This window comes from Myxocyprinus asiaticus, chromosome 24 (genome assembly GCF_019703515.2).
Source record: "Myxocyprinus asiaticus isolate MX2 ecotype Aquarium Trade chromosome 24, UBuf_Myxa_2, whole genome shotgun sequence".
Lineage (NCBI taxonomy): Eukaryota > Metazoa > Chordata > Actinopteri > Cypriniformes > Catostomidae > Myxocyprinus > Myxocyprinus asiaticus.
This window is the reverse complement of record NC_059367.1, coordinates 18,718,525-18,737,078: the sequence shown is the minus strand read 5'-3', so window position 1 is coordinate 18,737,078 and position 18,554 is coordinate 18,718,525. Positions and strand designations below refer to the sequence as shown.

General features: G+C 35.3%; 2 protein-coding genes across 4 annotated transcripts; both read right to left on the bottom strand.

Moving 5' to 3' along the window:
- Nucleotides 1–496: 496 nt before the first annotated feature.
- LOC127415383 (solute carrier family 17 member 9-like) lies at nt 497–9,090 on the bottom strand. The gene is made up of 12 exons (XM_051654098.1): nt 9,072–9,090; nt 7,183–7,276; nt 6,659–6,710; nt 5,879–6,060; nt 5,319–5,415; nt 4,716–4,803; nt 3,450–3,484; nt 2,981–3,096; nt 2,722–2,777; nt 2,411–2,444; nt 2,366–2,368; nt 497–653 (listed from the first exon to the last, which is right to left on the bottom strand). The coding sequence occupies exons 1-12, from the start codon at nt 9,088–9,090 to the stop codon at nt 497–499; spliced, it is 933 nt and encodes a 310-aa protein (XP_051510058.1).
- Nucleotides 9,091–10,940: 1,850 nt separating this feature from the next.
- LOC127414870 (glucose-induced degradation protein 8-A homolog) lies at nt 10,941–15,036 on the bottom strand. 3 transcript variants are annotated; one of them, XM_051653230.1, is made up of 5 exons: nt 14,964–15,036; nt 14,221–14,348; nt 13,764–13,960; nt 12,581–12,778; nt 10,941–12,238 (listed from the first exon to the last, which is right to left on the bottom strand). In XM_051653230.1, exons 2-5 carry the CDS (start codon nt 14,336–14,338, stop codon nt 12,065–12,067), a joined length of 687 nt encoding a protein of 228 aa, XP_051509190.1. In that variant the 5' UTR covers nt 14,339–14,348; nt 14,964–15,036; the 3' UTR covers nt 10,941–12,064. The 3 variants fall into 3 exon arrangements, with proteins under 3 accessions (XP_051509190.1, XP_051509192.1, XP_051509189.1); XM_051653232.1 differs by lacking the exon at nt 14,964–15,036 and adding an exon at nt 14,724–14,870; XM_051653229.1 differs by lacking the exon at nt 14,964–15,036 and having other exon boundaries at nt 14,221–14,879.
- Nucleotides 15,037–18,554: the final 3,518 nt, after the last annotated feature.

The following is an 18,554-nucleotide window of genomic DNA, read 5'->3' as shown; positions in this document are numbered from 1 at the left end:
TCTCTGGTCTGATGAAACGAAGATTGAACTGTTTCCAAGCATCATGTCTGGCACCACTCTTCACCTGTGCAATACCAGCGGTGAAATATGGTGGTGGTATGTTTTTCAGCGGCAGGGACTGGGGGACTGGTCAGGGTTGAAGGAAAGCTGAACGCAGAAAAATACAGAGATATCCTTAATGAAAACCTGGTCCAGAGCGCTTGATGATGTTATACAGTATATATATATATATATATATATATATATATATATATATATATATATATATATATATATATACTGTATAACGCTTTATAATTTATTTTATATAACATGCATTATGAACACATTATGTGCTTTACTATGTTTTGCAAAAAATATTGCACAGATACAGTCTATCACACTGTGTGTTGCCTGTCCAACTCTTCTCTTCTTCAGTGTTGAGGAGTTACAATCCATTTGTTACAAATAATAAATTCCCTATCTACCTCTGAAAAGCATAATTTGTACATAGTGTTCAGATGATCTGAGGCTCATTCAGCTGGTCAACCCGCTTTGCGTCGCTCAACACAATGAATATGGCAACACCAATGACATTCACCAGAGCCAGGAGGGAGAACACAGTTACCCAGGAACCTGTGATCTCGATCATGTACCCAGATATACAGGTGCATCTCAATAAATTAGAATGTCGTGGAAAAGTTCATTTATTTCAGTAATTCAACTCAAATTGTGAAACTCGTGTATTAAATAAATTCAATGCACACAGACTGAAGTAGTTTAAGTCTTTGGTTCTTTTAATTGTGATGATTTTGGCTCACATTTAACAAAAACCCATCAATTCACTATCTCAAAAAATTAGAATATGGTGACATGCCAATCAGCTAATCAACTCAAAACACCTGCAAAGTTTTCCTGAGCCTTCAAAATGGTCTCTCAGTTTGGTTCACTAGGCTACAAAATCATGGGGAAGACTGCTGATCTGACAGTTGTCCAGAAGACAATCATTGACACCCTTCACAAGGAGGGTAAACCACAAACATTCATTGCCAAAGAAGCTGGCTGTTCACAGAGTGCTGTATCCAAGCATGTTAACAGAAAGTTGAGTGGAAGGAAAAAGTGTGGGAGAAAAAGATGCACAACCAACCAAGAGAACCGCAAACTTATGATTGTCAAGCAAAATCGATTCAAGAATTTGGGTGAACTTCACAAGGAATGGACTGAGGCTGGGGTCAAGGCATCAAGAGCCACCACACACAGACGTGTCAAGGAATTTGGCTACAGTTGTCGTATTCCTCTTGTTAAGCCACTCCTGAACCACAGACAACGTCAGAGGCGTCTTACCTGGGCTAAAGAGAAGAAGAACTGGACTGTTGCCCAGTGGTCCAAAGTCCTCTTTTCAGATGAGAGCAAATTTTGTATTTCATTTGGAAACCAAGGTCCTAGAGTCTGGAGGAAGGGTGGAGAAGCTCATAGCCCAAGTTGCTTGAAGTCCAGTGTTAAGTTTCCACAGTCTGTGATGATTTGGGGTGCAATGTCATCTGCTGGTGTTGGTCCATTGTGTTTTTTGAAAACCAAAGTCACTGCACCCGTTTACCAAGAAATTTTGGAGCACTTCATGCTTCCTTCTGCTGACCAGCTTTTTAAAGACGCTGATTTCATTTTCCAGCAGGATTTGGCACCTGCCCACACTGCCAAAAGCACCAAAAGTTGGTTAAATGACCATGGTGTTGGTGTGCTTGACTGGTCAGCAAACTCACCAGACCTGAACCCCATAGAGAATCTATGGGGTATTGTCAAGAGGAAAATGAGAAACAAGAGACCAAAAAATGCAGATGAGCTGAAGGCCACTGTCAAAGAAACCTGGGCTTCCATACCACCTCAGCAGTGCCACAAACTGATCACATCCATGCCACGCCGAATTGAGGCAGTAATTAAAGCAAAAGGAGCCCCTACCAAGTATTGAGTACATATACAGTAACTGAACATACTTTCCAGAAGGCCAACAATTCACTAAAAATGTTTTTTTTATTGGTCTTAAGATGTATTCTAATTTTTTGAGATAGTGAATTGGTGGGTTTTTGTTAAATGTGAGCCAAAATCATCACAATTACAAGAACCAAAGACTTAAACTACTTCAGTCTGTGTGCATTGAATTTATTTAATACACGAGTTTCACAATTTGAGTTGAATTACTGAAATAAATGAACTTTTCCACGACATTCTAATTTATTGAGATGCACCTGTATACACTATCAGCAAACATGTAAAGCACAGTAATGAGAGAAAGAATAAAACATGAGGGAAATAAAAGAGAAGGATAAAAAGGAGGCATTATAATAAACTACAAATGACACAGGGCTTTAAATATGGCTTGAATAAGAACAATCTTTGTCTATGTAATTTATCAATTTATAGAGTGGTTAAAGACCCACCACTAAAAGCAGCACAGGTGTTCATAACCCCTGTAAGAAAGAGGACATATTCAGAACACTTTAAATGATAACATTGTGTTTAGATGATTAGGTTCACTGCATAACAATGTTCAACAAAAACCATAGATGACTGAGTCACAGATACAGTCGCAAGTTCTGTCCTTTACTTAAAAAAAAAAAAAAAAATAGCAGCCATAATAAACTTTAATTGACTGATGATCAAGCAAGAGCTAAGTAATGAACAATTTGTCAAAAAATAAAAATATCACATTACATTTATGTTTTGAGGAGTGAGATGTGGACTCACCAAACAGAACTTCAGCACAAGATGGTGCCAGGTCATGCACATCTGTGGACACCCCACTGCACACAGAAACACAGAGTTTACTACCTCTTCTCAGTACAATCAACAGATAGACAGTTCTGTCAGTTGGGAAAATCGTCAACACATTTACATTTGAGAACGTAAAACAAATACCACACAGTATATAAATCACTGCTACAGTATGAAGTGTATAAAAGTGTATGATAACATTCATGGTTTAGATATGACAGTTCATTCTAACCTGTTGTTAAAGGCGGACAGGCCAACAGCAACAGAAACACAAGCAACTGCCTGGATAAAATTGCTCATCTTACAGAGAAAGAAGATGAACACACTGGCTACTCCCATTGCAAAGAACTAAATAGACATATTCCAAACAGAAACATACAAACACAATACAGATCACGAATCTGATGCAAATGCATACTTTTTGTTTTAGATAAAAATAACCATTAATTTAAATTTTTAAAAAAACAATGTACTGCAAAATCTAAATAGTCAGAGTCATCTATATGCTATGTGCTGCATATTTCTAAATATATATACAGTATATCAAAATATACTATATATAATATATTTTTAGCATAAGCTTTAAGCTCAAAATGATTGTGAGAAATATACTGTACATTAAGTCAGGTGTGTCCAAACTTTTGACTGATACTCTATATATTTTAAAGGCATAGTAAAGTTTATAGATCATGTTGTTTTACCTGCATCATTTTCCTTACAGCTGCTATTCCAAACCCTGAGATAAAGACAAATGTTCAAATGTGTGACTAATTAGGCCAAAATATATCCTTATACTTACTAATTGAGACAATGAGGGTCTTTTGCTCCACCAACTGTCATGTTTAGACATGTTAAAGGGGTCATGTCATGGGGAATCAAATTGTTCTTGATATTTTGACATATAAGAGGTCATTCTACTATAAAAACATACTGTAAATTTCAGAATTTAAAACTTATCCCCAATGCAATAAAATAATTTATTGAAACCAAGCTGCAAAAAACACCTCATTATCTACTTCGGCGACTTCCCTACGTCACTGGGGGGTACCTTAATTCATGGCCACCTCTACAGCAACAACATCAATGCTTACTTTACATCATTGCACCCTTGGCCCCACCAACTGGTGCTCAGTCGGTGAACAGAGAGAGAGCAGAACAGACAGGCCTAGTGTGGCCTATTAACTATTCCTGAACACCAAAGGGGACCCATCTGGACTATTTTGAATTATTTTTGTATATAAACATGCACTAGACAGATGTCTTTGACCGTTGTCAATTTACAATTCTGAAAAGGAGACCCAATTCTGTTTCATTCAACTGAGCTGCATCTTGCTTTTTTGTTTCATCATGCTTTGGACTATGTATGTGCATTTTTTTCAGCTCATATCAGCGTGGATTGCTTGTGAACCAGTCATAATATGATTCAAGCTTTGCAAAGGAACTGTAATTGAAGGATGGGGCAGTTAAAAAACACTACTGGACCCGATCGCAAAACTGTTAGTAAACCATATCATTCATGAATATTAAAATGTCATGACTGTTTGATAGTTTATTGTGCTGCTGTGCTCGAGTGAACAGTTTATATATTCGGATGCAATGTGTTGAATGAGCGTTATGTGTAAACCCTGAAATTTAGTTTTATAATGTTGTGGAGCTTATTCATTATCTTCCAATTGATTTCAAATATGGCTGTATTCAAGGGTCTGTATGATGTTAGTCAATCATAACAGAGGACATTAACTTTGAAGTTTAAAGAAGGCACTGAGGCCAAAACTGAGCGTTTCAGACAGAGGGCCAGAGACAGGGTAAATGTTCATATATTTTTTAATTGTGACTGTTTTAGTGCAAAAAAACTTTACTAACATTATCAGTGGACCTCAGGGAAGATAATAAAATTATTTTAAAAAAAATAAAACAAAAAAATGTCATGACCCCTTTAAGAGAAATGTGTAACGTGTGTTTTCAACCATGCTTAATGAGATGATCAGAGATGCAGCCTCCAAACAGTGAAGAGGGCATGGCCACAAACCAAGGGATCATATTAAACACCCAATCCTGTCATCAAACAAAAAAGAGAATGCTTTAAAAATGACAACATCAAACAACCAAAAAAACTGCATCATTTTCATTCAAAACCACAATCAAAGGCTTGAATTCAATAGTAGTACAAAAAAAACATTAAACCTTTTGCACTTGCTGTTGCCTGTTTGAGTAGCTCGTCCACTTGGGTACAAAGTTCATGTGGCATCTTATGATTAAACATTTAATTTAGCAATTTAGAGTAAGACGTTTTTACTAATAATGACATCTGTACGTAACACTCTTAAATGAGTTTTATTAGTCTCTGTGTCATGAATGTACCCTGCAAAAGGGAGAGGCTACAACTGAATTGTAAAGTTCTTTGTAAATAAACTGATTAAAGGTTACTGATTAAAGGTTACAGAAAAAGGAAAGGGAGTGCAAGAGAAGTCAAGTACACAAACACACCTCTTTGAAGGCATTAGATATCACAGGCAGGGAAACAACCAAGATAATGGTATAATACAAAAATGCTTCAATGACTATGGTACCTTGGCATGAGGAAATGTCTCTTTGAAGAAAGTTGGTAGCCATGACATGAGGGTGTAATAGGTGCTACTAAAGCAGAGATGAGCAATGACCATGGCCCTGACATACAAACACACACGCATTGAGCAATTATTTGCAAAAATACTGCACCAACACATGGATTGGTAGAGACCATTTTTAAACACAGTTGCTGGCCACTTAATAGGTCTAGTTTTGCTCTAGAAGGTTATACAATAAGGGGGGGGGGGGGGGTCTGTAAAATCAGCATTTAAAGCTAAAAATCTTTCATTTTATTTATTACACACTTCACCTTTAATTGCCTGACATATACACTACTATATTGATTTTCAAATCTTGCTTGGGCCCTAAAATGGTTAGCCATGAGGAGAAGCCTTGGGAACTCTCTCAGCCTTATTATTTATTGCCATTTACATCAAAAACCTTTTTCAAGACAATGGAAATGGACAACCAGGACAGGACAATGACACAAAGAGTAAGAGTGGAGAGCATGCACTGTGCAAATGAAGGAGGTGTAAACAATTTGTTTTTTTCAAAACCTCACCAGACACAAGGCTCTATGAGGAGATTCAGCCAATGGGTTCTAGATGCTGCTGGTTGAGATTCAGATACACAACTGTTGCTGATCCACAATGAGTCAAAGGAGAAAACTGGACCTGTGCATTCAAAACAAATATAAGCCCAAACAGTGTGTTTGATTGGACTCAGTATTTGTACTATAATGCTCTAAACACTGAAAAATGCATCACTATTTCAGATTTTGTGAACACTAATTCTGAAGAAAACTTAAGATAATTAACCTCAGTAGGGAATTCTCTATTGCAGTGGTGTTGCATGATGAGTCAGATTTTAAAATCTGTCATGAAACAACACTGGCCAAAAAAGGCCCGTGCATTCTATCCACAAAGTTGCTATGGCAAACACTGATGCAGGGTATAGCTGCAGGCATTGCTCCAAAAAGGGGCGTGAGCTCCAAATTGCCATTTAAGATATAGGGAGCCCCTAACCTAACCCTAATTAACCATGAGTGGAAGTGATGCCCCCTTTTTTGAGTTGGCGCAACCCCCTTTTGGAGTAACTCCACCCTCTTTTGGAGATTTTGCCCCCATTTGGAGGTCTCCAGCCTGCAGCTATACCTACTTGGAATTATTGGGGATTAATGCCATTTTTTTCCATGTTGTTCATAACAGTTGTCAGCTGAGGGCGCTATTTTGCTGCTGTAAGCAATTTCAGCTGTTCTACTTTCATGAGACTGAGCCGTTCAAAGGGGCCGTGGCTAATTCTGAAAGTGGCTAAGACTAGCTCAGTCTCATGGAAGTAAAACAGCTAAGTCCAGCATCAGAGAACCCGCAACTCCAACCACAAGCATCCCTAGAAAGACAACAACTCTTGTAAAGTGGATCGATCTCACTTAGAAAGTAATGTACAGTGAGATCTACACTATGAGTAAATGAAGGTATGTACTTCAAGTAAACTTCTAAAAAGAACTCAAGTTTATCAATTAAATTAACTAGGTGTAAATAGCACCTGCCACACAGCGTGGCTATTTGCACACCAATAGTCTAGTAGAAACACACAAATTGAAGACAAAATGCCCTGCCCATTGTCACTGCAGTGGTGTAGGGCAGGGCTATTCAACTTAATTGACAAGTGGGTCAGATGGAAAAAATCTTTGGGGCATGCAGGCCAAGAATATTTTGTTAACATCAAGCTTCTATCAGATATCATGTTATAGTAGGTCTACAATATTTGTTACTACATAAATAAAACATATTTGTTTATAGCTTTAATTTTTTTAATTAATTTTTTATTAATGATTACATTTTTTTTTTATCATGAGAAAGATTTTAGCATCCACAAGCGAGAGTGCTCATCAAAAAACCTCTCTCTCCCTCCGTCACACGCTGAGCACAGATACTGGCTAGAGAAGGGTAGTGAACCCCTAAAAACATAACAGAGCCCGAAATCACAATCATGTGCTTCCCTGAAGAGCTTACTTTTTTTTTAACAAACACCAGTCTCTGTTACTTCATGACTATACAAGTAATATACTAAAATGGTTACTTTGAATTTCTTACATGAACGTTTATTTATTTTGCAGACACTTTTATCCAAACCATACAGTGCATCTTGCAGAAGCAGATGTACTGTAATATCAGTCAGTGTAAAAATGTCTGGTATGCAAAATGCTTCTCCACAAAAAGCATCACCAAGAGGGCACTAAGACAAGAGTACATGAGATTTAAAGGGATTGTTCACACAAAAATTACAATTCTTGCATCATTTACACACCCTCATGCCACTCCAGATGTATTTGACTTTCTTTCTTCTGCTGAACACAAACAAAAATTTTTACAAGAATATCTCAGCACTGTAGATTCATTCAATGCAAGTGAATGGTGGCCTTTGAAGGTTCAAAAAGCATAAATGCAGCATAAAATTAATCCATACGACTCCAGTGGTTAAATCCATATTTTCAGAAGCGATATGATAGGTGTGGGTGAGAAACAATCAATATTTCAGTCCTTTTTTTACTAAATATACCTCCACTTTCACCAGCCCTCCTAAGCGCTCTTCTCTCCTAAGAATTCTTCTTCTTTTGGTTTAGTTGATTCACATTCTTTGTGCATATTGTCACCTACTGGGTAAACAGGAGAATTTACAGTAAAAACTGACTTAAAGCTACACTATGTAACTTTTAAATAAAAAATAAAACTGCATGTGTCTTGTGGAAGAACATTGTTTTGGTAATGACGCAAGTTGTGCTTTGGCTCTGCTCCTCTGAGCGGATGAATGTGGTTCGAGGCACCGGTGTACACACGGATACAGGACATCTTATCAGAGCAAATGGACAAATAAATAATGAAAGAAAGGAAAAGACAGATATCCAAAAACATGTCATCTGAGCAGATAAGTGCCATATCTTATGCTGTTGTTTTGACTTATTGGAAACATTGATGTTTTGAAATGAATGAGGTTACAAATGTTAGGCAACGTTCATTAACATTAGACATAATGATTGCTAGTCTGATAATGTAAAACTTTGTAAAGTTTTTATAACTGCTGGATATTCTGGCCAAATAGACAATGGTAGTAACTAATTTATAGATTTTCATTGTTACCAACCAGTAGTCAACATAATTTCAAGACTCACATGTCCTTGGCAAGCCTAGGACTAAAGAATTTATTTATATAAATTATTGCCGTTATAAAAAATACACACTTGTGCTAACAAGTGAAAAGTTCTGCACCGATTACAGTATAATTATTGTATTTCACTAAACACACACACAGACATGTGTGTGTGTGTGTGTTTGTGTGTGTGTGTGTGTGTGTGTGTGATTACACAATTACACATAAACCATATCAATAAAATATCTTAACTGTTGAGTAAGAAAAAAGCCATCTCTGGGTCGCTTTTAAATCCTTTCAGTTGTCGCCACCTCTGAAAAGCCAAGCCGACGTTGATTCGGTTTTTATTATGGACTCTGTCGCTTTCCCTTTTTGCTTGTAGACTCTGCTCTGTTCGGGGTTTCTTTGTTTTTACAACCAGTGATTCCCCGGAGGTTTGCCGTTTTGAATGATCCATGGTCAATTTTTTTGGGTTCGTTGTGACAACTGTCACAGTCTGTCTCCCTCACATTCTTCAAGGACTCTTATTTTGAAGTTTTCCTCTGGACAACATCTCCCAAGTTTCACTGCCCTCATCACTTCCATCTGTTCTTCATCATACGCACCTGTATTCCATTCCCTCATTTAGCTCCTTGTGTTTAAATACCCTCTAGTTTTGTTCATTAATTTGTCGGTCCTTAAAGTGTTTCATTGTGTTGATGAATTGTTACTAGTTGGTTATGTATTGTTATGTTGAGTTGTTACTTTGTAGTGTTCCACTCCAGCGCTTTTTTTCTTTGTGTGATTCCTTGTATGCCATTTGTTCCACTCCAGCGTCTACCATTAAAAGACTGAAAAGTTACTCCTGGGTCTCCTCTCTTCCACTCCACTAACCAATGTGACAACAACAAACTTTCAGCTTCACGCTACTCCCACACCAAACACGTGCTACAGTAGCCGGAGCTTATTTTCTCTGTGTACGGATATGACGTCAACATGTGAATATACATGGGCGAATGACGAATGCATGCAATTTCCCACAAAATCCGCCCCGACAGCTCTAAAATATTTATAATATAATATCATTATTTAGGTTTATCAAAGTGTATTTGGGTAAAGACATGGTTTGGAAGATGGATTTTTGTTGCACACTCTCATTAATAACATTTTATTTTTTAACAAAAAAAAGTTACATAGTTTAGATTTAAATATTGATCTGTTTCTCACCCACACCTATCATATCGCTTCTGAAGATAAGGATTTAACCACTGGAGTTGTATGGATTACTTCATGCTGCCTTTATATGCTTTTTGGAGCTTCAAAGTTCTTGTCACCATTTAAATATGCATTGTATGGACCTACAGAGCTGAAATATTCTTCTAAAAAATCTTTGTTTGTGTTCAGCAGAAGAAATAAAGTCACACACATCTGGGATGGCTTGAGGGTAAGTAAATGATGAGAAAATTTTAATTTTTAGGGTGAACTATACCTTTGAGCCACAGTTGCCAGTATGAGAATGCTTTAACTAATGTATATGTTCGGGTTTTGACATTAAAAAGAGGTAATATTTTATTTAGAGCAAAAACTGTTACCGATATACCAACAACGCTCATGTAATAAAAGTCCTGTCAGGGGCCGTTCACATATTTGTTTTGCTATTTAAACACGCATTAGAAGGAGATCTTTGACTAGTTATTTTTTAGTGCAATAACGACTTCTGTGTGAACGGCCCCTTAAGGAAACGTAAAGTTTTTCAGCAATGTTTTTCCCCCTTTAAATATATACGTTTGTATCTTGGCCATACTGCTGTCTTGTCGTTAATTTCAGTAAAGTTGTTTAACCCGGGCGTGGCGCATACGTTTCTAAAAGGTGTTTTCAGAGAGTCCACAGGTGATAGGAAGCTGTCCGATTCTTTTTTAGCGGCCATGAAATCCTGTTGTTGTTGGGGCTGCTGTGGAATAAAAGCCGGACATTGAGCGCATCTGACTCCGAGCCGAAAACGAAGGTGCATTACTCATATATCAGCGGTACAACTGCATTTTAGGGCATACAGGTATGGAGGAGGAGACGACTGCTGCCACGCCTACAATAAGATGCGAGAAGCTGTTCATCCTGATTCCTGACCAATAGCATCCATTCATTCACAAGCATACATGTTATTCAAAGCACAATTTATATTAATGAATCTTAAAATCTTATACCAAATAATGGATTTGGCACTACTACAACTATGGTATTTGTAGTAAAACTATAATAACTACTATATTAACCATGGTTTTACTACTGTAACCACATTTTAACCATGAAATCTGTAGTGAAACCACAGTAATAATACTGCAAGACAAAAACTATGGTTAAAAAAACAAAAAACAAAAAAACGTGTCTACTATGGTGTTACTACAAACCATGCTTTTCGCAAAAAAAGCATGGTTATTTCAATAGTACCAAAAGTAAAACCATTAATTTATTGAAATAATTAACCATTTATTGTTCATCTTTGCAATAAATTAACAACTTATTGCATTTTCTCATTTTTGCCCATTTCTTTTGAAATGAAAAACCAAAATTCAAAGCACTATTATATTTTGTTTAAATAAATAAAATAAAATAAAAACCAGAATGAATGCAACATACATGGACCACAAGGACTCTAATGATTATGGTCATTCTTATAAAATTGCTAATGCAAGACCACAATAACACTCAAGTTATTATTGTGTATCAAAAGGATCACTATGGAATCTTGAGATTTGACCTAATAAAATGTAGATGTCGGTGAATAACGAACAAGTCAACAAGTCTATTGTGAAATCAACTTTATCCCAAACAGGCTGTACAAAACGTGAACCTAAATGAGACAAAATCCCAAGGGCAAGGTAACTCTTAAAAGTTTGTAGTAACAATAGCATTAGCAATTTTAAATTAAAACAACTTAAGTAATGGACGTCTAAAACATTCTTTCATGTGACATTACCAGCATCTGTGCCTGCTCTGAATAAATGCAAAATGTTGTTAGACCCTTGATTAAGATGGAATTACTCAAATTAATAAATAAAAACCTATCAAGCTTTAAGAGGGCACATCATTAATAGAGCATTTTAAAAATAATTTAAAACTCAAAATCAATTTTGTTATGTTTTCTGAAATGTTTTGTGGCATTTTCAGCCACAAATGATATCACAGTCTCTAGGGTATAACCAATATTAAATCTGAAGTTTTTACTGTCTAACCAAGAGCATGTATTGCCCCTTTGTATAAAAAAAACAGCATAAATTTGGCATGAGGATATTGTGTGAACAAATGCAAAAACAAAGTGGATAGAAAAACTCAAAGGACAAAAATCAACACTGTAAGCACAGATGATCTCACTTTAAATTAGCAGCAAAAAAGTAGTACCACTTGAATATTGTTCTTCAGAAAACAGACTACCAACATAAAAATGTAGGTTTACGGTTTCAGTATAGTTCTGTAATATCATATACAGTTGCTTTAGTTATTTTTAAAAGAGGCATCAAGAAAAATACATTATATATAGATATATAGGTATTTGCCACACAATAACTGTTTATAAATAGGAAAAAAAAATTACAAATGTGTCCACATGGGTAGAATACAGTCTCTACTTGGAGTCCTCAATGGTGCCCTTGCTGAGGTCTGTCATTCTGGAGTATTTCACTTTTTTCTGGTCCAGTTCATTCTGAGCCCACAATAAGAGCTTCAGAAGCTTTGCTAATTTTGGAGTTGATTCCCTGTTCTCGTAATCTAGAACAGCCTGGTTCACCTCACTCCACACCTATAGAGGGAGACAGAAACTGGCATTTGGGAAGGATTTACACCACATACAGTAATGCTATCTACTGTATATAAAAAAGGAGAATCGACTCTCATGGAATTATAATCATAATAATACTTCGTACTATGCATAGTTCATCGTATTACAGAGAAAATAAACATCTAAATGAGATTATCAGATTTTTTTACAATTTGTGTGGTAAACTTTATAATTCCCAGACACGTTGGCCCGCACCAAGTTTCTAAGTGGAAACTCTGATACAAAAACATCACAGATATTTTTCAAAACAAAAATAACTAACCCTTTGGGATGATTATACCCTATTCAAATAAACACACACACCTTTTGCCTCTGCATCATGTTGAGCAGGTCTCCAAATGGCGATTCTTCAGGGTTGTCAAAAGCAAGCAGTGCCAAGGTCCGCTCCATCTCAGTAAGACATTCTCTGCTCTCCTCCCCCTGTTCAGCCAGCTGCGACTGCGCAAATTCCAGCGCTGCCTCAGTCTTCCGCAGACGGATCAGCTCAATCAGATGCTGCTGCTACACAAGGGAGGACAGCCAACTGGTAAACACTACTGCGCTGAGAAATTTGATGCGTTTACTGGAAACATTAACAAGGTTTCCACACCTCGATAAATTTCCATGAACTTTCCATAACTTTTCCAGTTGTTTGCGATTATTGGATTGGGGTTTTAAACATTGTTTTTTTATAGAGATTGCAATTAGAGCAATTTCTAACCAATGAAATATTTTAAATCCAAGCATAACTAAAAAATGCATCGTCACTATAGAAATTTCAATGACCTATTAAGATTTCATTGATTTCCTGGAAATAACCAAGTTTAAAATTCTCTGACATTTCCTGGTTTTCAATTACTGTTGAATATCCCCCATTAACAACACTTTGACAGTTAAGGTTTTGTGGTTGGTTTTTTTTCTGCACTTTTTTTTTTGTCTTCTGGGCTGAACAAAAGGCCTTCATTTATACCTTTGCTTGTGTAATGTAGATAAATGCAATTGTTTCAGGATTTTGTCAATTAATAACTAGGGATTTGCATGAGTAATCGAGCTTTAAATATTCGACTAGTAAAAACACTACTTGATTATTGCAATTTGATTTTCCTTTGTGCCTTTGCCTACTGTGGGCAACAATGAAACTGTTTCTTTCACCTAAATCTTGCTGTTACACTCAACAGTTGTTGTCAAAATGTTGTCATTATTTAAAGATACCACATCACTTCAGAAGACTTGGAATGTATATTTATATGTGTGAGTGCAAATGCTGTCTTTTTTGTGTCATTTTTGAATCTGTTTATGCATAGAGCTCATTTTTTCATTAGTTTTTCATTAGTTTCAAAAGTTGAAGGTTGACCTTAAATTCTAAATTTCAAGTAATTGATTACTCGTTTTGTTATGTGTAAGAGTAATCTACTACAAAATTATACAAAATGCCCATCTCTATTAATAAAGGCTCTGTTAGACTCTCTCTTCCTCCCAGCATGTCCATATGAGGTCAGCTGTTTACCTGAAGGTGAAAGTACAGGCATCGATTGGTGTCAAGGAGCTCTGGGTGGAGACTGTTAATGAGTGAAATGGCTTCCTGGATCTGACCTTTCAGAACCATCTCTCTGATGTTTATCCTCCCATCCAGAGAGTCCAGATCCACATTTGGTTCAATCCCGGATTCCATACGGAATTTCTCTGCAGCTTCTTTAAAGCCCTCTGTGGAAAAGAAATATTATCAGAGTAAATATTATCATATTGCTTCTGATATTGGTGGTGATTTGGACCGACCCCAAGTAAAGTAATAATTGTGAGAGCTACAGCTTAGTTCAAGCAAATGTGTCTTGTCTAACTCTAATGTAATGTTTATATTCTGTCCGATTACCCTTTTGAGCATGTCTTTGTATTTGCCTTGAATCTAGTATGTTGCAACCTGAACTAATACTATAACATATATATATATATATATAATGACATACCCGTTACCAGATAATTCATGATGAGCCTGTTCACATCCGCCCTCTGGATGTGCACATTATTCAGCTTATCCATCCATTCCTCCTTCGAAATATCATCATGCTTTTCAGAATAACTCATCGTGAATGCTCTGTGGTAGATATGGTAGAAATGACATATAACAACAAACATTTTGCACACTTAACAAATAAATTGCACGTTACTCGACTTCAAATGTAATTGTCAAAGCAGAAGTTTGATTTAGTGTGTGTGCACGTCAGGTCCAGCAGTTCATGTTATCAAAAAGTGTAAACTATATTAACTTTTACGCGGTCTATAATTGTGTTGTTTGATGGCAAATGAATGAACGGCATAGTGCACGTTCATATTTTCGCGGTGTTTTTTCGCTCCCAGAAAGCACAACAGAGCAGCCAGTGGCTCACTGGCCAGAAAAACTCGGTACGCGACGTAAAAGTCTTTGTAATTGCGACAATTTTGAACCTAACATGTTGTATTTAAAACTTACTATAAATTAATTGATCAAATGCAGCATTTATATTTTTGTCAGGGCGTAACAATAAACGAGCGCATCGAGTGCATGTACGTCAATAGAGTGTGAGACTCGCGAGAAGCCTTGTTCAGCCATTTTCTGACTACACAATTTGCCAAAGACTAAATCTCAGAATAAAATAAATTTTAATTATATTAATTTAACTAATTTTTATTCACCTCAGTTATTATTATTTTTGCAAAATAAAATACTTACTGTTTACTTTAAAACAAAATAACGGCGGGCCTTAGCGAAGCTCACGCGATAACAGAGCTGAGCTCTTAACGAGACTTCAGTGATTGGCCAGAGTAGTGACGTCACGGTTGCTGTGGCAAAGCTGGAAAGGTTGCCAGATCAGGTAAACATGTGCACAGAAATCAATGACTGATCAAACACATTTATTTCCGAAACATTAATATCTGGAACGGTTATTTATTTATAACAAATAAAATAAATGCATTACAAATTATATATTTATTTATTGATTAAAAATATAACTATTTAAAGAAATATTCCAGGTTCAATAAAAGTTAAGCTCAATCCACAGCATTTGTGGTATAATATTGATTACCACACAAATTAATTTTGACTTGTCCTCTTCTTTTTATATATAAAAAAAAAATAAATAAATAAAAAAAAAATAAAAAAGAAAAAACCTGGATTCGAGAAGGTCAAAGTAAAATTTCAAATACTCACCGTTTCAAACGTATAGCTGGAAGACAAACAATCTGTGTTTTAACATGATTTTAGTGTGATAAAATCGCTTACTAACCTTTTCTGTGTAAAGTTAAAGCCAATTTTACAACTTGGTTGCCATGATGATGTAATTTCAAAAAATGACGATTTAAACAACATTACAGCTGAAACATAATAAATGAGTTTTGACATAAGAATTAATGTAAGTGCTTTTGTCAAATTATAAGCTTCACATTTCTGACTTTAAACCATCTAAAAATTGGCCCCATTTGCTTCCATTGTAAGTGTCTCACTGTAACCTCAATTTTTGCTTCGTCTTTTTTTTTTTTTTTTAAGTAAATTATGGACGATTCGAAATTATATTTTTTGGTAATCAACATTATTGCTTGAGCTTAACTTGTGTTGAACCCGGAATATTCCTTTAAACTATGTCATATCATTTGACAGTTAATATAACAATAGAAAAGTGAAAAATGGAAGAGCGCCTTTGTTAAGTGAAATGCTTTTCTTAAATAGACCTACTTGATTTTAGCAACAGTGGTCTGAAATATTTTTGTATTGACTAATGTTCTCATGAATTAATTTCCAATGTTCTCTAAATTTGAAATACTGTAGATTGTTGAAAAACATGAACGTGTCCGAAAATCTCAAATGCTGATATTTTCAGTGTTCTGTCAGCTTGGCACAAGCAATGACGTTGGATGCTTTACCTTGATACTCTCTAACCTTCCCAAACAAGCTTAAATTTGTCCAATCCTCTTAGTTTAAAACAAAAACAAGGGCCAAAATATAAATTATTATAGCTCAGAGATTAGATAGGACTGTCACCTTTATTATGAGGACCACATTCAGTAATGAAAACTCCCCCTATTGGGGGGATGTTGTTGCAGTATTGTCTAGGACATACTACAGTACAATAGCATTGTTTATTTCCACTCTTCATCATAACATTAAACAGACAATAGCCAGTATTAAGTTCTGCTGTGATGACCATAAGGTATGAGCCAATGAAAATGTGTTTGTGTTTTGTGCTTTCAGGTTGAATCACACCATAATGTATTTCTCAAACAAAACAGGTGATGCAAGAAAAAAATCCTTTTATGTCCGATGTTTTTATTGGTTGTTTTATTAAAATTTATTTTGATGTGATGAGGGGGCCTTTTACCACACACTTGAGGTTGAAGGCCCCTGGGGGGGTTATAGTGATGTAGTGTAGATATAGGGGCAATAGTTATAGGACAAAATTTGTCAACTTATGCAAATACTTTTGAGACAGCAAGATGCATTTTTGAGTAACAAATTAAGCAATGCTTTCTCAAAATTACTACTACAGGAAAGGGTTAACCATTTCCTGTTCATTTCAATCACATCTGGCATTTCATAACATCTCAAGTATTCTATAAACAAATGAATCTCCATTGTGACTGGATCAGTCAGCCTGAGACCATTTTGAACATTCTTCATATCAGATATATTAGCCCCACTTAAGAAAATAATGTGTTTTATGGGAGGCCTTTAGCCCCTTTTTTACTTTTGTCCACCTTGAACAAAACTAAGAATTTTGTCTTAAAATAAATATGATAATTTCAGGAATTCTCATTAGCTACACTGTAAACAAAAAAACAAAACAAAAAAAGTAAAAAAACGGTAACATGTCCGGCAGCAAAAGTTGCCAAACAGTTACCATAAAATTACAGTAAAATACTATACTTAATTCAACAATGAATTACTGTAAAATTACAGCTTTCCCTGTATATATTCTTTGTAATTTTACGACCAAATTTTAGTAGAATTACACATTTGTATTGTTAGAAAACATCTCTAAAATTTAATTTCAAGGTTGCTATCTTTTAAATAACAGCAGAATTATGTTGTTTAATAGAATTATTCAATCAATCTACAACATGTGCCTGTCAAAGTACACATTTTTAAAAGTAAAAATTATTTAAATTAACAGTCACTTTACTGTTTTATAAATCTTATTGAAAAATTTTCAGAGGTAAATCTGTCAATAAATGTTCTTAACCTATAAATTTACAGTGGATAACCGTTAAATATTGGTTGACCTGCCTACAATCTATTACGATGTACTGTTTATCCATGAGATCTCACTGTTACAGCATTCTATTGGTTTAATATAGAAAAATTATGTAAAATTACATGTAATTAACCCTATATATAAGTTTATGGTTAGTGTGTTCACAGATCTAAGCTTTTATTTTATGTGATCATTCAATATATTCACAGAAATTCATAGAAAATTTTAAATTTCTAAAATCAAATAATCCATTAAATATGCAACATTACTTCAAATTACAAGTTTTATACAGGAATCAAAATGCTTAATTATGTGAACATTTTACTTCAGCAGATAAAAGAATGGTGTACTTTAATTTTACATAAATACATACCAACCAATACAGTATTGCTCTTTTAAAACAATGTGAAGCTATTGGCCAGAACAAAAAAAGCGCAACAATACATTCTTTCAATCTTTTATTTTGACAGTTGAAATTCAACAATCATGACAACTGAACCTACCATTCAAAATAAACACCAAATGGAAGCAAAGAAATAGTTACTGTGGATCTTTACAATAATGCTTCTAAGGTTTTAAAGATTTATAATAATGTGTATCTAAAATATAAACAATAATGTGAATAACGGCACTAATTACCTTCTACATAATTCTCAATTTATCTGTAGTATGGACTGTATCAGTATACATTTATTAAAAGATTCGGATTAGGATTGCATGGGGAAAATATTATTTGGACATGGTGGCACTGCCATGTAGGGGTGGGAATTTGGGGCAATCTCGCAATTCAGTTTGATTCCGATTCTTTGTGCTACAATTAGATTTAAAGCGATTCTTAATTCACGGCTCAAAACAATTCGATTCAATAAAGAGCACTGTGTGTCAAACCCGACTCCTGCCCACTGAGCTGCAAATGAAACATTAAGCTGCTCTTGATGAGAGACATTGTCTGACTAACAGAAAAAAAAAAATAGCGTAGTTACATACATATTACATATAATATATATATATATATATATATATATATATATATATATATATATATATATATATATATATAGAGTTGTGCTCAA

Coding starts and splice junctions, on each gene's coding strand:
- LOC127415383 (XM_051654098.1), bottom strand. Junction 5,416..5,878: donor CTCATAGAGCCTTGTGTCTG/GTGAGGTTTTGA, acceptor TTTGTATGTCAG/GGCCATGGTCATTGCTCATC. Junction 4,804..5,318: donor AGACATTTCCTCATGCCAAG/GTACCATAGTCA, acceptor GTTTGATGACAG/GATTGGGTGTTTAATATGAT.
- LOC127414870 (XM_051653229.1), bottom strand. CDS start 14,389: ATGTTTGTTGTTATATGTCATTTCTACCATATCTACCACAGAGCATTC. Junction 13,961..14,220: donor CATGAATTATCTGGTAACGG/GTATGTCATTAT, acceptor TCTTTTCCACAG/AGGGCTTTAAAGAAGCTGCA. Junction 12,779..13,763: donor GCCTGTACTTTCACCTTCAG/GTAAACAGCTGA, acceptor TCCCTTGTGTAG/CAGCAGCATCTGATTGAGCT.